Raw genomic sequence first — 22,241 nt, 5'->3', positions numbered from 1 at the left:
ATTAAACAGAAAAAAATGGTAAATGAGGTCAAATGTACAAGTGTGGGAGTGGGACAGCAGTGGGAGTGTCACTTGACGCCCTCTCTGTTTCATTTAACGCCAGGTTAGTGAACTTTAGTTGGTATGTACAGTAATTCATTATCTCTAGTCAAAGCAACACTAAAATTAAAGAAAAAATAAAATAATTACACAATGTGAAATTAAGAAACAAAAAAATACAACTTTGTTTCTCCATATCTGCTCTGGATCGACATAAAAAATATAGTTCCTTCAATTTGTATCTACTATATATAGAATTAAATTGTATTTATATATATACACTTATATACACAATTTTTTATATTATTATTATTATTATTTATCTTTGCAGGGTTGAGTGGAATTCGAGAAAGGGATTTTCCGACTTCTGTTGGGTCACACACACACAAGGACTGTTTTTTTTTTTTAATCCTATAGGGATATTAACAGCTGGAATAAATTGTATTTGTGGTACACAGTAACTATCTAACTCTTTGTGGGGCCACAAACATGAACTAGTTTACCTTTCTTAACATTTACAGTCTGCTTTCTACTCACAAATAGTGTGTCTATCTTTTCCTTCAAAACCCAAAATTATTGTGTATCTGGGTTTTTTGTTTTGTTTTTGACTCTTGCAAAACCAGTGCCATTAAGAAAGATTTCTCTTTAACTCCATCATTTAAAATTTACAACAAGTCATGTTAGTGGAACTCCCCTTAAGGGGAGTGTGCTGACTCAGGCCTTTCATTTCCAAAGAGCTGATGCAGTTTTACTCTGCTTTTACAAGCTCCCTATTGGCTCCCTAATTAAACAGATAATTTATTCTGCGACCCAGGCCACAGGTTCTTGTTCTATAGAAGTTCTGAGTCTACATTTGTGCACACCCAAGCAAATGGTCCATTAAGCGCTGTTTAAACTAGCAGGAGAAATGTTACAGCCCTTTGTACTACATACACTCGTGTAAGAATGGAGTCCACCCAAATGGTTACTGTCTGCTTGATATATTTTAATCTAGTTACTGTATTAAACATGTAGGCCTACACTTAATTTTAAAGAGATACTTAGCCTAACATATGCAAAATTGCAAACCATTTTAATTAATCTAAACACGTTGATTGTCTAAACTGAATCAGAATCAGACTCAGCTTTATTGGCCAGGTATGCTTAAACACACAAGGAATTTTACTTTGGTAAACTGTGCTCTCTTTGTAAAAAGGTATAACACTAAATATCAACAATAAACAAAAAAATAAACAATAAACTGGTCAGTGAGTCTTGGTTTAAGATACATATTTTTCCACAGTCCTCTGTAAAGCCTGCATATTAAATATTTGAAATATCTTGAATGTCGTCCAACTTCCCTCTCTGGTGGGGAACACGACACAGGAAACTTGCCAGAGTTTAGTGCTTTTTAAAAAAAAATTTATATAACCATCGATAAATAAACGATCTTTGTTTGAGAAAACGCTGCAGCTGAGTCAACGAGGTTCACGCGTCAATTTATTTTAACTTTACTAGGTATTCTAAAAACGTCTTTGTTAATACGTGGATAAACATTTATTGCATCTTGATAACGAAGTGCAGAGGGCCTTGTCTCCTTTTTGCACCTTTTACACTGGAGTTGCTAACGTCGCCCAGCAACGTGCAAGGTGGTCTGCTAGCAGCAGGTGTGGAGGTAAATTAAGCGACTAGTCCACTTATCTTGAGAGGTTACCGAAGATATTGAAGACTTGGGGTAAGGTGAGGTTTAATGATAATTCTGGTGCAGTTTCACAATAAAGTAATGTTTCTTTTTAACTTGTTCAAAACAACAGTTGTGTTATTTACTGACGTAAACCTGCCGTGAAGGGGCTCCTTGCACAGCACGTCGCTGTTTTAGAGGCAAAGTTTAGCGTCAAATTTAACTAATTTTACGTTTCAGCCAAATGTAATTTTATGTTTTCGACTTCTTGCTGAAGTTTCATTGCACCTGTTTAATTTATAACATAAAATGGAAAGGTCATGCTACATTAACAGAGTAGAAAAAAAGTTATCAGGTAAAGATGGCGGAAATTTAAGTGTCTCAATTTGACCTCATCTGATGGCTTTTTATAATTTTTTTTAATAAAGAGTGTTCAAGGGGTTTTGGCAGCAACAGTAAGTATCCAAGCATTTGTAAGTTGATTTGAACTTTGTTTACTTTTTTTTTTAAATTCTTCTGTGGTTGAGTTTTTCCCAATTTATATATTCCGCAGATATCAGCAGGCAACATGAGCCAGGAAGAAGTTTTGGCAAAGTTGAAAAAGGATGTACGTTCCTTGCTCATTTCATCCAAGATGGGCTTGGACCCTGACCAGCTCAGGCGAGACTATGTGGCCATGCTGGGACATCCCATGCCCCTGAAAGTCCTGGGCTTCAGACACATCATGGATATGGTGAAGGAGATGCCTGATGTGGCTTCAGTTAACTTCAGGCCAGATGGCAGTTCATACCTAACGGGTAGAGCGTCCCACCTCCATTCAAGCTACATTTGTGCTTAAATGCTGCAAAATTTCAGTAGTAAAGGAAGATCCTTATGCTGAAATAAGTTTGGTTTACAAGTGATGATCTCTCTTTTACATTTACACCACTGCAGCTGTAAGTGATGAATCAACCCGAAACATTGAAGAGCTTGTAGCCAGGCAGCGCACAGCCAAAACCAACAAGAAGGTTTGGAGGGGAGGTGCTAGCTACTTTTCTTCTCGCTACTGTCAACCTGTGGTCCTTCCTAGAAGAGGGCGTGCTCCTCTAGCTGTCCCTGCTCACCTGAGGGCGCAACTCCACTTACTGCTCTCCCAGGTATCACTCGAGAGTATCATGTCAAGTTATTATTTTAGCACTAATCTATTAACATGCGAGTACTTCAAAAGATTCTTGTTTTTCGGCTTTGTCTTGTGGGGTCTAAACTGTTAACTTGTAGCCTTGTTTACACCAGTATAGCTGTAAATACAGGTGTAAATGCAAATTGCAAGTTGCATTGAGGAAGTAGTAATATCAGATTCCTCAGTCAACATTCGGAGGTCGTCTAGGACACATTTGTCCAAAATCTGTCATTCGGCCACTCTTGTTGATTTCATGATGAGCTTGTTATAGACATGGACAACTGTGCAGTTTATATATTATTTATTAATAGATATGTTTGTATTTCTAACAGAATAATGTAGTTCAGTCGCCATAGAATATATTCCTGTTTCAATTAATAATGCAGCCACTTCCAACCAGGGTCCGTTCAGATTGTCAGACCTTGAGGGCTGCTTCCTACGCTGCTTTGGACACCCACTGCGTGTCCACAGCTACGGCTTCTACTCCACTGGAGAGATGCTGGAGGCTGCGACTGACATGGTTGCTATCCAGCAGAGCAGGCTGGGCTCGATTCTGATTCTAAGAGAACAAATGCTCCCCAGGCCGCAGCTCAGACCACTCAGAACTGGAACGATTAAGCCAAAATCTCCGACACCTGAAAAGTGGAACTCGAATGAGCCAAACACCAGAACTCAGATGCCAACAGTAGCCCCAGGTTGGTTTTTATAGAAAGTTATGGTAGGCTGTAAATATATAAATTTCTTGAAACATTGTTTAAGTTACACAATTCTTATTCTTTGTATTTATCTCTTATTCACTCTTGCTCGCATATTTGTTTGTTCTTCCATTATATAACTGCGTCTTTGATTTGATAGATGATGTCCTCCTCATTTTTAAGGGCTTGGTTGTCTTCATTTTCAAAATACCTTTCTAGTTCACTCCCAAGTCCCAGTGAAGCAGAGCCCCCTTAACCAGTCCCCCACTATGAATGCATTGGGTCCTGTCATTAAAGATGTGACATCTGTCGGCAACAAGCCAGGGATGGTAGAGAAAGACCAGGAAACGGATCCAGAGCTCTGCCGGGAAGGTCAGCTCTTTCAGAAACGTGTCCTCAAGGTTTGTATTTATTTAAGATTGGGGAGCAAGGCGGCTTTTATCCAAAATCAAAATGTCCAGGTATAATTGAATAAACTGGAAAAACCGACAAAATCTTGTATACAAAAACTAAATCAAACTGGTGTTGAGAAATTGTGTGTATCTCATCTCTCTTGTGTTGAACCTACAACTGACTATACAGCATGTGAAAGCATACATTCAAAATACACTTATGTAACACTAAAATGCATCATCAAGAAACTGCAGGAAAGAAGTATTTTAAATGTCAAATTCTACCCCAGCTTGAGGAGGATCTTCGCCAACAAATCATGGAGAATGGAGTTGCTGGCACCATCAGCCAGGAGCTGAAAGACAAGCTGCGAAAGGTCAGACCCTCCTGCTACTTTATAGGCTGATGTCTGAATGACTTAAATAAAAATATGCTTTGCTTTCATAGTTGGGATTATTTTGGCTGATAGAGGACTGCAAAGTATGGTCTCAAGTGATGTAATGAATTCCTTTCATATGTCCTGGACTCTCTGCAGGTTGTCAGTCAGACCAGTGGTGGAGTGTCAGTGCATAACCTGCCAGAAGAGTACAAGGTACAAAACAAGAAGTCATGCAATGTTTTTGTCTGGAGCATGGCGTCACAGGTGTTTTAGAAAACTAGTCACAGGGTTATAGTGATAGAAAAAGTTATACCTGTCCCTTATAGTGAGAGAAGTTATACCTGTCCCTTATAGTGAGAGAAGAAGTTATACCTGTCCCTTATAGTGAGAGAAGTTATACCTGTCCCTTATAGTGATAGAAGTTATACCTGTCCCTTATAGTGAGAGAAGAAGTTATACCTGTCCCTTATAGTGATAGAAGTTATACCTGTCCCTTATAGTGAGAGAAGTTATACCTGTCCCTTATAGTGAGAGAAGTTATACCTGTCCCTTATAGTGATAGAAACAGTTATACCTGTCCCCTATAGTGAGAGAAGTTATACCTGTCCCTTATAGTGAGAGAAGTTATACCTGTCCCTTATAGTGATAGAAACAGTTATACCTGTCCCTTATAGTGAGAGAAGTTATACCTGTCCCTTATAGTGAGAGAAGTTATACCTGTCCCTTATAGTGAGAGAAGTTATACCTGTCCCTTATAGTGAGAGAAGAAGTTATACCTGTCCCTTATAGTGAGAGAAGTTATACCTTTCCCTTATAGTGATAGAAACAGTTATACCTGTCCCCTATAGTGAGAGAAGAAGTTATACCTGTCCCCTATAGTGAGAGAAGAAGTTATACCTGTCCCTTATAGTGATAGAAGAAGTTATACCTGTCCCTTATAGTGAGAGAAGTTATACCTGTCCCTTATAGTGAGAGAAGAAGTTATACCTGTCCCTTATAGTGAGAGAAGAAGTTATACCTGTCCCTTATAGTGAGAGAAGAAGTTATACCTGTCCCTTATAGTGAGAGAAGAAGTTATACCTGTCCCTTATAGTGAGAGAAGTTATACCTGTCCCTTATAGTGAGAGAAGTTATACCTGTCCCTTATAGTGAGAGAAGTTATACCTGTCCCTTATAGTGAGAGAAGTTATACCTGTCCCTTATAGTGAGAGAAGAAGTTATACCTGTCCCTTATAGTGAGAGAAGTTATACATGTCCCTTATAGTGAGAGAAGTTATACCTGTCCCTTATAGTGAGAGAATAAGTTATACCTGTCCCTTATAGTGAGAGAAGTTATACCTGTCCCTTATAGTGAGAGAAGAAAGCAACCTGTGATGTCTTTTGTTCCTTAGAAGTTTTTTGGCGAGGACTTGCCGTTGCTACAGAGCGGCTTCGTCAGTGTCACAGAACTGGTCAGCGCCATGAGTGACACCTTCCACCTAAAACCTGCAGGGAGTGACAGTGGACAACACTGGATAGTTATGGACATACAGGACAGTGATATTACACAATCAGGTGTGCATGTGCTCAGTGTGTTATAATAATCTCTGTCAGTTTGTGTCATGTTGCCAGGTTTCATACAGGAATGTTAAACAAATGTAACCTGGAACTATGTAGCTACTGAAATGATCAGCTTTTTGCTGATTTTATATGAATATAATTAATATGGTATATGTTTGGGTGAAGAAATAGTGGAAAATAACGTACATTTATCAAAGGAGGTGGTGACACGCATTGCTATAAAGGAAAAGTTTTTTATGGAAGTGTGTTATGTTACTACTCCATCCTCTTCCTTTCTCTGTAGTTATTTATCTGTTTCTTATTAGGACACTAGTCTTTATTTTTTGTTAACAGTGTTTTAATCAATCACAGTTTATCAACTACCATTACAATAAATGGTTGAGATTGTGTGATGAAGATATATTCGGGAACAATGTCTTTAAACTACTCAGTACATGTATTTATTTTCTAATTTATTAGAGTCTAAGGAGACGGAGAGTTTTGAGAACAGTGTGAAGCTGCCATCAAGGAGCTTCTACTTCAGCTGTGGAGAGTCTCCTTGGGAAGGCGAACATGAAGAAGACGATGAAAATATCACATCTGACGAGGACGAGGAGCTTGAGATCAATAATAATTCAAAGACATACGAAAAGGTTTGGCTACATCTTTTTAGTCATAATATTTTACATTTCAAAATACAATCTTTGTGTGTCCCAAATAGACTCATTATTACATGTTTTAAATGACAGTAAATATGAAGTTAGAGTTTTGTGAGCACTCACCACTCTCACTTTGTTTTTGTGTCTGCCTGCAGGCGTCTGAGGTGTACCCTGCCATGCAGGTGCATTGCAGCCCTTCAGTGCCCCTGGATGCCGTTCAGAGTCAGCGTCTCAAACCTCCGACTCCCCATGCTGCTCGACAGCTGATCCAAGTGCTGGTGGAACATGTCAAGTCGCCTTGGGAATTCTACATACGCTTCAGTGAGCCTGATGGCACCCGAGCTTTGGAGGACATGATAATTGAGATGAGGTGGTGGACTTGTTAGTGGTAGCGTAGTTAAAAGATAATGTACTGAAACCTTCTGGTGCTATAAAACATTACAAATCAAATTTCCTCATTCATTGCCTTGGCATATTTTGAGTTCTTTTTGCTTCTCTTTGAAGGTGACATTGTCTCTGTTTTTCTTGTCTCATCTAGACGATGTTACACATGTCCCGAGGTATCAGAGCGGTACCGGCTCCCGGAGCGGTTTGTCCGACGAGGTCAGGTCTGCTGTGTGTCGCCTACGGGGATGTGGTTCTATCGAGTGGTGATCCATCAGATCATCAGCCCCGCTCAGGTGGAGGTGTACTTTGTGGATTACGGCATGATGAATGTGGAACAGACTGCCAACCTCAAGTTCCTCAAGTAGGAGCAACACTACTGCTACTAAGTTAATCATAGCTTATTTTGGATCCTCTCTTAAGTTCATATCTCTTTTTCTCAGATCATGTTATTCAATCCTTCAAGCACAAGCTGTCCCTTCGTCACTCGCTGGAATTAAACCAACGACTGTGAGTCTGATTTCTACCTGAAAAGACAACTGATATATAGAAACAACTCACTGACAAAGACTTTCACTAATTTCTTTTGATCCCAAAGTGGTCCGATGTATTTAGCACAAATCCTGCATTTGTGAGCTGACAGTTATATTTCATGCTCTTCATACATCCTGCATTTTCATAAAAATCAACGTTAGTGTTTTATTGGTTCCCGTCATGATTAGAGTAATACTGTTTTGTATTTTAGTCTGTCTACTTGCAGCCTCTCAAGTTTGGAACTTGCGTATGCAATCTGCTAAATTGCAGATGTAACAAATTGTAGTGTGACCACAGTTCTGTGAGAATGAGAGCATTTTTGGTTTGTGTCCTGCAGGGCAGCTGGACTGCAGAGGCTGTTGCGTCATTCAAGAATCTGTGCTCTGATCGCACCCTGGTGGGTGCTTTATATGGATACACAGGAGATGTGCTGCAGCTCTACTTGTGTGACACACACACTGAAAACGACGTCTACATCCACACTGTCCTGATGAGCCAGGGCCATGGGACAGCCTGCAGCCCTGCAGCCAGTGCTGCTGTAAGTCACACACTAACTGAATTCTTCCATAGTCATGAAAAATACTAGTTTTGATTGACTGGCAGATGTCTTTTCACAATACGTAAAAGAAAAAAACAGGCACAACTATGTAGTTAACAATGAACCCACTGTATTAAATAAATAAATGCTGACCATAACAGAGAGTACTGGTAGATATGATAATAGTTGGCATCATTAAAACTCTGGTTGATGTAAGTAATGAGTCAAATCATCTGTAGGTTAATCTGACTAAAGATGGAACCTTATTAAAGACAGAATATGCGATTTTTTTTGATCCAGCAGATGTCGCCCTTTAGCACCTGCATGAAACCAAAACAACTTGCACTGCATTGTTGTGTTAGCATGCTAATGCTAGCGATCTTTATTATGCTCATCTCTTCACACTGCATGTAAATTTACACAACATGACCGTGTTCTAGAAACGCAGTTAAGCAGTGAGTACAGTATGTTATTCTTCTTTTCTCTAGTCCCTCAATTAAACAACTTTTATATGCTGGGCGATGAGCCGGCCGTCTTCACTTGTAAACAAAGTGAAGACAGGACTCGGAAAGCATCACAGACTGCTGGACTCGGGTGTCACACTCATTGTAGACAGTCATGACTCACAGTTATTTTCAGAGGATATACTTGATTTCTGTTATATTTATGTGTGAAAAATCGCATATTCTGACTGAAATACAGCGGTTATTTTGTTTACTTGTATTTTATCCTTTTCTCTTGTTAGCATTGCACCCAGCTCAACCCAGTTAGTCTCTATTTGGGGGAGGGAATGGTTGACCTTCCAGAGGTAGAAGAAGAGACTAATCTGTCCCCCAAGCCTGCAAGCAAGCTTGAAAAATCCATGTTATTGTCTCCAAAGGTAATTATCACACACAGTACACACAGCAAACACACACACAGACACAAAAAGACATAGCTGAAATAGCTGCTGCTATTCTGTGTTAGAATCTTTGGGATTGCAGTGCAGCCAAATTACACTTTAATGACTCTTCTCTATATATGTTGGATGTTTGTGGAGGATTTTAGCTCATACTTGTTTCTTATCTTTGAGAGCACACTCTTTGTCTCTTTTCTTTCTCCCTGTTTCTTCTCCTTTTTCTCACCCAATCTTTTATTTCTTGATGGAAAGATTTATTTCTCTACTGCCCATAGCTCTCGTCTTACCAGCCACACAGTACTGTCAAAGCTGCAGGCTCATTGCTACACTACGCAATGGTACACACACACACACACACACACACAGTCAGTCAAGGGGGGGTTGTAGTCCAATACGATTCTATACTGTTCTGAAGGTCACAGCTTTGTGTTGGGCAATAACTCAGCCTTTTGCATTACACGATTGTGTCTCTCATATGGTAATGAGTAGTGTTGTTTAACTGAACAAGCATGGAAGGGAATTTTAACAGTGCAACGGTTACCTACAGGTTGAAGAAGAGCTTCCCGCCCTTGAGGTTATTGGAGACCAACAGACCAGCACTCACATTCAGGTATGACCACCTGACACTCATTTTGTTCTAAACCACTACGGCCTTGCATGTGTTCAAGTATGCAAATGTACTTTTGTAAGGGGTTGTTAGAAGAATTGATTTCTTGTAAATTCTTTCGTGACACTATTTAACAACAATGTGATGCAAACGATGGTAGCAGAAGCAAAATGTTAGTATCAGTGTTTCTCCTTAACACATTATCAGGTTGTATTTTTTACATTTGAAACTGGAAAAACCATATAAATCCATTTTAGGTTAAAAAAAAATCTGAGTGTCTCAAATCATTAACCCATATTGTAAACTGGAAACACAAGCCTAGCTCTCGCTTATGTAGTTGAGCTTGTTTCTGGGCGTCAAGCTTGTTTCAGATGAACATTCTTTAATATTTCTGATGAGGGTCATACAGCAATCATATCCATAAACAGCAGGGTGACTAGTGAACTGCTGTTTTAAAGATGAAAATACATTACCGTTTTTGTAGCTCTTGTATTGAAGTGTTATTATTTGCTTCTTAAGTCAAGGCATGAATTCAAAATGGACTGATAAGAGATTTATTGTTTTTCTTAACTTACATATCAAATACAATTCAAGTCTTCACCAAATTGAGATAAAGTGATAAATGTGGTTATGATGGATTTGAGCAGATATTGCAGCCAGCAAACAAACACATTTAAAATTGTATCAAAAGTGTAAAATAAACACCCCTGAAGTCATATTATTGTCGTCTCTTTTTCAGGCTACAGAAGCCAGCCCATTCAATGCTTTGCTTAATGAAGAGTCCCTGAGCGGTGGAGATTTGGGCTGGCCCATGACCAACAACTCGCCTTCAACCAGGACCTCCACCCCAACCTCCAGTCCTCTCGCCCCTCCTGATCTGATCCAGATGAAAACTAGTCCAGCTCACTGTAAAGCCGAGCTTAAAGTGAGTAGTGAATTAAAATGAGACTGTGTGACTCTGTGACTTCAGTTTTTTTGAAAACTAAACAAGAAATCATATTGTGTTATTTGTTATTTCTTGTCCATTAAGGAATCTTTACCCTCTTCTCAGACACAGAGCTTGACTCCTCAAACAACTCTATCCAGCATTAATCTCAGCTCATGCTGTCTGACATCAAAAGGGCAGCAGCACATTCCTAGCCCCTTGTTTGAGAGGCCACCTCCGATCCTGAGGACATTGAGCCTGCACACCCCCGACCTGAACAAGGGTAAATAAATTAATACACACACACACACACACACACACATGCACACACACTGCTTCTTTTGAGATACAAAGTGCACTTAAGTCATGAGTTAAAACATTTTTTATGAGGATTCAAAGTGAATATTGTTTTCCTGTATCAAATAGATAATAGATCAACTTCAGAAATTCGACATGGTAAATTTGTCAAAATGCCTTCATTTTACAGTAAAATTCTATAAAATGTTAATCTCTTCAAAAAGTTGAAAGATAACTGCAACTAAAGCCCTAATGTACACACAACGGCTTGACTTCTCCATGCACACACTGTTGTTTCTAATGGGATTATACAATGACCTTCATTAACCTACACATGTACACAGAGAAAGAGAAGCCTTCAATGAAATTAGTCTGCGTGCATGGATGCAGAGAGGGCGTATTGATTTCCATCCTGCTGCTTACTCTGGTAGATGTTTCTGTACTGAGAAGCTGACAAAAATTTAATTAGACCTGTTACCAGTGCCATTTGCCCAAACAGGCTTTTCCCCCCACTACATTGCATTTGTGCTGATACACATGCATTCCACTACGATTCTTCAAAGTTTGAAGTGAAGAATGAAAACTAAATGGGTCAAGGCTGCTTTATTTGGAAATCGTTTCTTATGAGCTGTACAAAACTGTTTCAAAGTGCATTACACAGCTTCACAGATTAAAAAACAAGATAAAAACAGAATTAGTGCATGGCAGATAAGAAGACAGTGTCAGACCTACAAACGTATGTGACTACATTCAAACAAAAACAGACAATAACTTTTAGACCTGCTTCTTGTCTCTGTTATTTGTCTGTAAGTATTCTCATAATAATCATCCACTCTTCTCAGAAACCTGACATTATAGACATTTGCCTCAATGAATATAAAATCTACAGAATTATTTGCAATTGCGAGTTTGGGACTTGTCCTTGTCTCTCTTGATGCACCTACACCTGAGTTTGTCAGCTCTGCCTACGTTTCATACCACAGGGTCTCATTGTTCCTGGACATGCACTGATTGTAAAAGGCCAATATTGATCTTTATATATCAATTCAGATGATTGCCAATGTAATTTTCTTTTTTACTTCTTGGTAATCCTACATGGTCTACATGTTGCTGATCTCTCCCAGAGACGATGTAAGATTCTACACTGCTGACATTTTAATTTAACGTTTGCCCATAAAAAACAAATCCAAGTTGGGCCAACAGATGACTTCTTCTGCCCATTAAATAACCTCTTCTCTGAATCAGCAGTTTGGCATCAGCATTAAATTGATGTGACACAACAGATACAGACATCAGTGCATGCCACATTATTGGCCGATGTCACACATTTCCAACTAATACATCCCTAATTGTTCGTGTGGCCTTTCACTGTCTTTTTTTAATGAGAAAATTGTGTACATTGAGCTGTTTAGGTCACATTTGAAAGCTCTATTACATGAAGCTTCCAGTCACACAAAAACAGATGAGCTCTAATAAGTATAATAGTTCTGTCTTATACTAATACAAGTCACGTGTTATTCTGTTGTCCAGGTGTGCCCGTTCCTTCTTTCCCCCTGAGGAACTCTGGCATTCTGTTTCCTCTGTTTGGGTCGAGGCAGGTCATGCCTCCTTTATCCACTCAAGAAAATATCAAGACATCCCCCTGAATGATTCAATACGAAAGAAGGAATATTTAATCCATAATAACTACATAACTGATAAAACATCTTTGACACTCTCTGAGAATCAGCTAAAGGAATTGTTTTATCAGACAGCAGCTAAGTTATGTACTAACTAAAAGTGCTAATTTTATAAGAATTTGATTTTCATGTCATTTTAATGTATTCTAGATAAGTTAAATTCAATGTTAGGCTTTGTTTCATGTTGTTTTAATTGTAGCACTTTTTCTATCTGTAAATCTCATCAGGCTGTCCTTCTGTAAATGCTTTTGTTGAAAAAATAAGAACTTTTTTTTCTTTGCCTGAAGTTTATTTTCCCAGAAAAAGACTATTCTGAATGTGATTATTGAAATGGTTGAATTTTCTTCTACATTTTTACACCGTGTCCTGGACAGGGTTAAAACATTTCAGATTATGTTAAAATAGAAATGACTGAAATGTATGTAACAACAATTCTCATTTGATTTTGGAGAATACATTTTATTTGATATAATTTTTAGGAGGATTTCATTTGTCATTAGTTTCTAATCTTTTACATTATAAATAAGATAATAAATAGTTTTCCTCCATGTTTTAAGGAGATTAAATAAAACATAGAGACTGTGGAGTCCTTGAAAGTGAGTCTGAATCCTATGGAGTTCCCTGATCTATTACTGACTGAGCTGATTAGCCTTTGAAGGGCCTCCATATAAGAAAAGCTCTTCCTCTTACTCACACAGCAGAACAATAAAGCATTATCCTACATGCTTTACACCCTGCTTTCACTGAATTAGCAGCTAACAAGAAACAGCAGAGACAGTCCAGGATACTGCTGAGACGGTCCAGGATACTCCGGAGATGGCCCAGGACACGGCTGAACTGATCCATGAAACAGCGGAGACAGAGAGAACACCTGAGACGCACAAAGAAGCACCTGTTGTCGAGCATGTCTCTTGGTGGAGGAAATTCAAGAAGTCATGCACTCTCAAACGTCTTTGCAAATATAAGCACCTGCAAATGGTGCAGAAGCGGGAGTGGCCAGCATCTTCCATGCCCGACACCACACGCTGGGTTTTTCTCCGGGATGCTCCTGTTTCTCCCACACATTAATAAATGATAACAATTGGATTTCAAAGTAAAAAGTTAAAAAACTTATATATAAAGTATGTCTGAGGTTCTATTTAATCAATTCTTGAAATAATTACATATTTTCTGTGGAGTTGGATTTCTGTAGGGTTTTGTTTAGTGTTCTTCATGCTTTGTTCAAAGTGAGAGTATTATATTATGATAAGTATGTATTAGAGTATGTATCAACAGTTAATGTAAGATGGGAAAAAGTGTAGGTCGACAGCTCTGTAGGAAGAAAGCTGATTGTCCAAAGTGTGATCTATGATGTTTTATGAATGACTAAAAAATACCAATCGTTTGAGTACAATGGTTTACTTTTATACCCGGCTTGCAGAACTGTCTTAAGATTTTGAGAGGATTTGACTTAAATAGAACTCAACTAAGTAGCAATGGACAGTTCAGAATTATGTTGTAATTTTACACAGGAAAAAATACAAAGGGTAACAATTATTGGATTTGAATTTAAAAAACAAATGATTTGCACACTGCAGATTTTAATTGTATCTTCTTCTTTTTTTTTTTTTAAATAAGCCTGCAACAGTGTGTAAACAAAGTCCCTACGCAGTAAATTCAAACTGACATTCAACTTTGTGTTTTATCAGCTTGTGATGAGCGTTATATTACACAGCATTAAGTACCATCCTGTCTTTTCTTAATCTCTTTGCCTCTCAGAAAACCAGGCTATAATCCAGCCCTCTTGTGTTGGTATATTTGAAACAAAGCAGAAGCGGTCTTTAGTTAATAACTATTTGAGGTCTAATCGCACCAACAGCCAGATGGATTAACAATCGAATGATTTACAGTTGAACAAAATGAACCAGGTCTACTTCTGTTGGGACAGGGTGACTGTGCAAAAAAAATTAAAATCTGCCTCCAGAGGGCAGTATTGGACAATACCAATGTAGAATTTCAAATTAATAACTTGCACTATAATGTATACATGAGCGCTTAACTACTCAACTGTCATTACATTTAAGGCAAAATGATTTAAGTTTTTTTCAGCTACATTCATATAGTTACTTTAGTTATTAATACCAGAGAGATTTTGGATTACAACACGCTTTTTAGATTTTGTAATATTAGGATTATACAAGATAACCTTCACCTCTCAGGTGAAGAAAACAATTTGTGTGGTAGTTATGTCTTTTGTTGTTATCTTCCCCCCCCCAATCATTTAAACTCTATATTTTTGGAAAAGACGTATGTTTTGGTTTGGATTTTTTTAAAGCTTGTGATCCTCTTTGACTACAGTGTAATACAGGGATTAGCTCTGTAATGTTATTTTTTTCCCCTTCCAACTGTCCTTCATTTTTTGCTCATTTTGTTGTTTTCCCTGCAGCCTTGCTCAATTTGCATCAAGCTTTTCCTTTGTAGTGCTTTTGTATTTTTGTAGGTTACACGCATATGTTATATCTGTCTGCCTCAACCTTGCAAGTGATTCTGGATGTTAATGTGTGCGAATGTAATTGTGTACCCGTTCTCATAGTGTGTGTAGTGTTCAGCTTGGAGCTGTGCGTGTGTGAATTTATATGCTGTGTGTAAATGAGGATGTATTAAGTCATACTCCCCCAGTGAGCGATAAAAGAGAGGCGCCTTTAATTTTATCCCTGTGTCAAACATCTTATCTGCTGTGTTAATTTGAGGACAATTTGAAAAGGAGGAAGAGAAGCTTCATATTCCTGCTAATCCCTGAGGCCTCTCATTCTGCTGCTTCCACCCAAACACACACTTATCAGCACAACCAGCTCTCCTACTCAAGCTTTCAACTCTACATACCAGATTTATGTCCCGCCTTTTTCCTTCCACTAACACATTCAACTCAACAGTATTTAATGCATGTAAAACAATTTGTCTTGTTTCAAGGCAAAATCCAAACAATAGAGTACAAGGCTTTCTATAGAGTAGGGCCTTACTATAATCAACCACATCCTTCTCCCTTTTAAAGACACTTCTGAAACGACTCATTTATTTTTAATGCTGAGTTAGTCAAAACATTCTTTTTTTTTTTAACTCCTGACATTGCATGCTTTGCTCTACTGAGGGAGTCTTCCTGGCATATCTGTTGTCCACATTCATGTCTGTACAGTTTCCTTAGACCACCTGCAGATGTGTCCATTATTGTTTGCCAGCATGCATCCAGCTGCAGCTCAGCTCCATGCTCAGTTAATATGCCATGGCACACGCTGACACTTCCATTAAACCATATTTATAGCAGCCACAAGTAATCGATATGCAGATACACTGGGCTGTCTGCCTTCGCACAATTGTCTTTGGTTCAGCAGTGCAATGCATCAAACTGCCATCAGTGACAACAGAGACAATATACACCATCACTGGGTATTGTTTTTCCCCACAGACCTCTCTCTGTTCCCTCCTTTCTCCTCCATTTTTTCTTGACTCCGTCCCCCTCTTTTGTTTTCCCTCTCGAGTGAGCATTTCATTCTCTGCTGAAGGTCTTTCATTCTATAAAAAGAAATGAAATGTATACATTAATCAGGAAAGGCAGAGAGATATACTATATGTGTAAATGTTTCTGTTGAAAGTGTTGCCCTCCAATAAGTGCTGTGAATCTGTTCTGCTCACTCCACTGTCAGTCCCTTTGCTGCATTACACAGAGCCTTTACAACAAAAGACACTTAGCTATACAACATATCTCGCATGCAGAGGCTGTAAGCTGTTCGTATAGGCAACGTCTCAAAGCAGCGGCAAAGCTGCTACTGTCAGCACTGGGACTCATGGAAATCCTTCAGTTTAAACATTCATCACATATAGGAGTACACCCAGCAGCTTTTGCATCAAGAGACAGCAACACCAGCACAGTAGTGATCAAGTGCAGAGCAAAAGGGGTCAAGGAAGATAACAGCAGCTGTGGATCAGTGGTAGAGTTAGTCACCTCTTAACTGGAAGATCGGGGTTCCATCCCCAGCGTCTGCAGACACATGTCGATGTGTCCTTGGGCAAGACACCTAACCCCTAGTTGCTCGTGCTGCCTCGGTGTGTATGAATGGATTAGTTAATACTGATACTTTACATAGCATGTGGGAATGGTTGAGACCTGCAGTGTAAAAGTGTTTTGTGGAGTCAGAAGACTAGAAAAGCACTGTACAAGCTCAAGTCTATTTACCATATTGTTTGAATCTACAGAAACTGATTATATTCAATACATGCACCCATTACCATGACATCTTTGGACTGTAACAGATTGAATATGATTGCAAATTCAAGCAACCAAAAAATGTTTCATGTATCCTAGCCATGAAAAGGATCGTTGGTAAATTCCTTAACTTCAGTTACGTTTTTCCTATTCAGGCGAGGAATGTAAAAAACCATTGCAGTTGTTTCCAATTCTCTCAATGTCTCTTAGTTGGGAAAACTAAGCACTGTCATTAGACATTAGGCAGGAACATAGTGGGTCGCCTGGAAGAGGTACAGGCGTTTTTTTGCTTAGAATCTACTCACCACCTTGTTTTAATTGAAACGTATATCTGTTTACCACGGCAGAAATAGCATCCTATCATGTAAGTGCAGAACCCAAGAGAACCCTGGATTATCAGTGCTCTGCCATCATGTTTTCAACCCTTCATTCTTGCACATCCTAAAAAAAAACGATACGCTACAATGTACTCTGGTCATTTCTTCTCATTTTAAAAAGTTGCATATCTGCTCTTGTGTTTGCTTGGATAGAAATTGATGTAAACCAGCTGTGAGTAATCAATCTTAAACCAATGTCGTCCTTCTTCACTTAAGTAATGAAACTTTGTATTAAGAGAAAGTGGGTCTGAATGGAGGGCACACAGATCAAGGGTCACCTGATGAACGGCTTCGCTAACAGCCAACAGAGTGATGCTGAGTCATGATCAATCGTCACCTCCTCTGCTCTTCTATTTCATCCTGTTCTTTTTCCTTCTCTCTCTTCCTGATGTCTCCTCATCATCTATTTTAATCTTCTTGTTCTGTTTTTTTTTCCGGCCCAAATCTTGTCTCTCCTCTTTCCCTTTTTTATCCCCTTTCTCTTGCCCCAGATTTTCTTAGTCTCTTTTCTCCTCCACTTCGACTTCCATCTCATCCTCTGCCATATTTGCAGAGACAAAAGGAAAGAAATGTCACCAGAAATTATTTTTGTTTATAAAGTTCAAACGCTTTAAAGACTTAGCTGAAAACAACAGTCTCGTAATAACATGAAGACTGATAAAACATATCTCCTAACCAGTCTTCAGAACTTTGTTTCTTGAAAAATGTTGAGGCAGAAGCAAATAAGTGTTCATTTGAACTTGCTTTGTTTTGCGTTGCCTCCATCTAAGAGATGACTTAAATATCCAACCTAATATTGAATATATAATGTACTTTTAAAATGTGATCAAACTTTAGGCTGATGAGAGTGTAGCTGAAGACACACATCCATAGGGTGAATAACTTGGCTACATGTTGAATAAGATATGACCATATGAGAGAATAACAGAAAAATAGAGGAAGCTCGAGGTCTATCTACACCGTTCAGGTATACACAAAGGAGTAAGCAGAAATGCTAAAGAGAGTTTCAATTGTAAGGGGAAATGCCATGCCATTTAAGACCAAAGTTGTATTGTTTTTTTCCACCATTATCAGAATAACACAAACAATGATAGAAAACAATGCCAAGGTGGGGTCAGCCTTAATCACCCAACCAAGATGAGTCAAGCTGGCCAGGTTAGGAAATCTGCATGATGTTTAAAATGTTCCATTCAAAATCTGTCCAGAGTGACTGTAAAGCACAAAACATGTATCCTTAATTTGAAGAGAATCAAAGTACTGTCATAGAATCAATATATATTCCCCATTTAGCATAATGTAACTGTAGTCTGTTATTTATTTTCTTTATGTTAAGGCTTCCACTACACAGATGGAGAGCCACCACTTTAAATTCTCTAACCAGACCCAGCATGATGGCTGTGTGGATCCATCTTGTCTTAGGTTCAGGGTTCCCTTAAAGGTACAGAGCCCCCCTAACTATATGGGCTTGGTGTAAATGGGATGTCCTGACCGACGTCCAATTTAATATTCTGAATTGATTGCCGTCCACCAACTCTGAATGTCGGGGCAGGACCATAAAATAGTTCAGGGGGCCTGCATGGGGTCTCAGCTCATCTCACATCACCCAGCCTGCTGGGTCCTGTCTTAACCCCACCTTATGTAGTTAGGGGATAGAAATTACAAATAAAATGTGACATATCATGGTGTCTAACTTTAGGGAAACAACAATTGGGAAAATCAGGGCCGATACTGATTCCAATATTAGAAATAACATTTAAGCCGGCAGTTTGAAGTAATTCATGCCTTTATGTCAATGTCTTTGAGGAAAAACAAATTCAGTCGAACAAAATGATGGAAATGTGTACTGCAGTTGATGAATCCCAAACTAGTACCTGATAGGTTGATATCTGTCAACAGGGAAAGTATACTAACTGATTTAACATTGCATCACATAATTATTGCACTTTTTGGACATTTATGCAAAGACAGTAATTTTGATTTGATTGCAGGTAATCCAAAGGCATTTAACTCATCTTAAAAAATCACTTGCTGTCAAACTTGAAATTTGGAAAACTACATGAAAGCGATGGAAAGAACTTTGAGCAAAGCATGAAGGGGTATGACCTGCACATGCTCTATGAAAGAGATTTAAGATATATCAACTGGGTTGTTTTTATATTGCTCTGTTAATGGGAAACTTTTTAAACGATCTTTAAGGGTTAATTAGGATGGATGCATTTGAAATGGAAATGGATCTTTATTCAAATTAAAGTGAAACTGGACATGGTCAGACAGACAACAGTCAGTACGTTAAAATAGCAGGGATGGGCACGTCCAGATAAGCATCTCATCAGAGCTGCCTCCCAGCACAGGAAATGGCATTAGCTTTGTTGTCACACACACACAGTGACCTCTTTCTCCCCAGGTTGCCATAGAGATGCAGCTCCCTCTTTACACACTCCTAAACAGCTGGCTAATATGTATGCGTACATGGGTGTGTGTGCTTCCACCCAGTACAATGGTTGTATGTTTATTGTATGTGTTGTATGCATACAGAACCAGATGTATGTGTTATTAGATTTTAGGGAGGCTCCACCTTCAAAGCCTGTTCATGTTGGATGCAGTTTAGAAGCCACCTGCCAATCAAATCTTGTCTGCTGAACAGAACTTTCTGTTAAATGTAGTTTTGCTGGATTTTTTCTTTGTTTCATAGTGACAGTACCCTGACTCAAAGATGCATTTTGTTTGGTTGGAGTAGATTTTTTTTCTTACGTTAAATGTATTTTTTTTTCCTCACATATTGTTCTGCCAAAATTCACCAGAAATGGCAGGAGACATATTGTAGCTCAATAGGACTTCTTCTTGTCTTTGTCTTCGTAGTTATCCTCATTTTGTTCCGTCTCTATTGATCCTAAGACCTCAGGCATACACTCCACACCTGTGATTGATATTTTGTCTGGGAGATGGGTCGAACTGTGCTACAAGCCAGTGTTAGGCTCGTCTGCTTGGGTTCTTAAATTGAAATAAATGGTTAAAGCAGTCTCATCACGTACTGCTTGCCTGCTTCCCAACACGTGTTTGCTACAGTATGAAATACAGACCCTAACCACTACTTCAATTCTGCCAACAAAACAACGTGTTTTTTTTTTTATAGCAGCTTTCACAGACATCAGTCACAAAGTGCCTCACTGTGAAATAAGAGAAGGCAGATAACGCCAATAAAGAAACATGATCAAATCTATTTTTTAAAGACATCAGAAAAAAATAAAGTATAAAAAAATACAACACCATCTAATACATAAAAAATACAGCACAGACAAACACAACAGATTTAAAAAAAAAAAAAATAGAAAACCAGCTTAAAGAATCAAAAATAAAACACCACATTATATATTGAAAAACACAATACAAGAAAAATATGATATAAAAAACATATTAAATACACAAAAATACAACCTGAGATAAATACAAAATATTATACTCCAGATAAAACACAACACCAGAGAAAATATAAAAAGAGAAAACAACTAGTACAAATTACAAAAACAAAATGCTTGTAATGTTTTGTAACCACGTCTGGGCACTGTGACCACTGATCTTTATCTGTAACTCAAACAACAGCCACTGCCTGTCAGTGTCATTCTGTAGGAGTTTAATCCTGGATGCAAAGAGGGAAGGTCACAGCTGACTGACCCAGCAATCTGATGCTCAGATCAAGTGACACACCTGAATAGTTCCCTGCACCTCCCATCAGTTATAACACACACACCAAAATAGCAGCTACACCTCTCTTTCTGCTCGTTCTGCACCGTGAACTCATTCACATGTGAGCTGCTTTAGCGGTTTAAATTAAGAACTCAAACCAATTGGCTTTTTCAAGGTTTTACTATATAACAGGCAGAAACTCACTTCAAAGTTGTAACTATTTTGTGTTGTGGTGAATACAACCCTAATAAGATCCTTTTTCATTTGTTACATGACCACAAATGAGAAAATCAAGGATGTACCGCAATCATGCAAGGTAAGGAACATCATTTGAATTTGCGGTTAAAGCTGAAAGTCAGGGTTGGTAATTTTCAAAAAGTAGCATGATTTTGAAAGTGGCATTCCCTCAGAGTGGAGAGCGTGGAATGACATGCGGGAAAGGAGCCTACAGCCTACAGCCTACAGCCTCTGTACATCGGGTGGGCAAACTGACCAATGGCGCCACACTATCAGTACATTTCCCAAATATATAACTATTACTTAAATATGGTGCAGCATTTCTTTTCAAAGAGAACAGGCAGATTTGTTGTGTTCACTTTATTCTGCCGATGTACCCTGCTGCTTTAACATTTCTAGAAGGTAGCAGTGACACTTTTTGATGATAACAAGACATATTATTTCTCGGTTGACCTTATCTTTGTCTGTACTTAGAGGAGCTCAGGATATAAATATAAAAATAATAATACATTTCTGCAGCAGTGACAGCAGTTTTCTAGCTCAATGAGCACAGAAGAAGCTCTGAATTTGGCAGCCAGAACTCTGCAGCTTTATCTCTGGTGAGTAGCTGTGAACTATCAGAAACAGGAGCTGCAGTTTCAGGGAAGGTTTTCTCTCATTTCTTCTTTATATTGTCATACAGTTTTCTTTTAGTGATTAGCAATTTATTGTGAGTGTTCACAGAGGCCAATCAAACGGATGTTAAGCATGCTCAAAATCAGCACCAGTACAAGAGTGAACACTTTTTGACCTGAACATGTGTTTTTCTTTTTCTTTTTTGTCTTATGAATGGAACTTTTTTTTTTTTAAATAAAAATGATAATTAAACAGCATTCAAAAAACTTTGATTCGATAAACAAAGTTTTGATTACGGTGGTCACTTGTGGTAGCTAAAGGTACAAACGTGTTGCCTTTCAACCCATGAAAAACGTATCCCATCATGTAAGTAAAATGTCTTACTGTGTCTGTATAGCGGTTTTAAGTGTGAAAAAACTGCTGAAATGAGGTAATAGGCGAAATAATTGGCATGCATGTAAATGAACTCACTAGAATACTTGCAGTGCCTTGACTTCTGAAGAGAAAGTGCATATCGATTTATTTATCCCCTTAAAGTTTCCAAAGAGATCAGAAGGTTCCTAATGAAGAAAACAGAGGAGGATGTTCAAACCCAACCAATCACCCTCGGTTTAGAAACCATGACAACTGACTTTTCATTTGAGCACTTCTTTGCAACATGACCTACATCAAGTTTTGGTTATTCTCTCATCCTGAAGCTTTCTTG

General features: G+C 38.5%; 1 protein-coding gene across 3 annotated transcripts; it reads left to right on the top strand.

Annotated features, from left to right (window-relative positions):
- Positions 1-1,564: 1,564 nt before the first annotated feature.
- tdrd5 (tudor domain containing 5) lies at positions 1,565-12,377 on the top strand. 3 transcript variants are annotated; one of them, XM_061034114.1, is made up of 19 exons: positions 1,565-1,753; positions 2,253-2,496; positions 2,633-2,835; positions 3,259-3,553; positions 3,773-3,954; positions 4,236-4,319; positions 4,479-4,535; positions 5,714-5,876; positions 6,342-6,514; positions 6,676-6,890; positions 7,059-7,268; positions 7,348-7,414; positions 7,776-7,976; positions 8,722-8,856; positions 9,422-9,484; positions 10,221-10,406; positions 10,512-10,574; positions 10,614-10,689; positions 12,234-12,377. In XM_061034114.1, the coding sequence occupies exons 2-19, from the start codon at positions 2,268-2,270 to the stop codon at positions 12,347-12,349; spliced, it is 2,718 nt and encodes a 905-aa protein (XP_060890097.1). In that variant the 5' UTR covers positions 1,565-1,753; positions 2,253-2,267; the 3' UTR covers positions 12,350-12,377. The 3 variants fall into 3 exon arrangements, with proteins under 3 accessions (XP_060890097.1, XP_060890098.1, XP_060890096.1); XM_061034115.1 differs by having other exon boundaries at positions 1,565-1,758; positions 10,533-10,574; XM_061034113.1 differs by having other exon boundaries at positions 1,565-1,758.
- Positions 12,378-22,241: the final 9,864 nt, after the last annotated feature.

The sequence above is a fragment of the Labrus mixtus genome, chromosome 3 (genome assembly GCF_963584025.1).
Source record: "Labrus mixtus chromosome 3, fLabMix1.1, whole genome shotgun sequence".
NCBI classification, from domain to species: domain Eukaryota; kingdom Metazoa; phylum Chordata; class Actinopteri; order Labriformes; family Labridae; genus Labrus; species Labrus mixtus.
The sequence above is the reverse complement of the archived record's forward strand: the minus strand, read 5'-3'. Positions and strand labels throughout refer to the sequence as shown.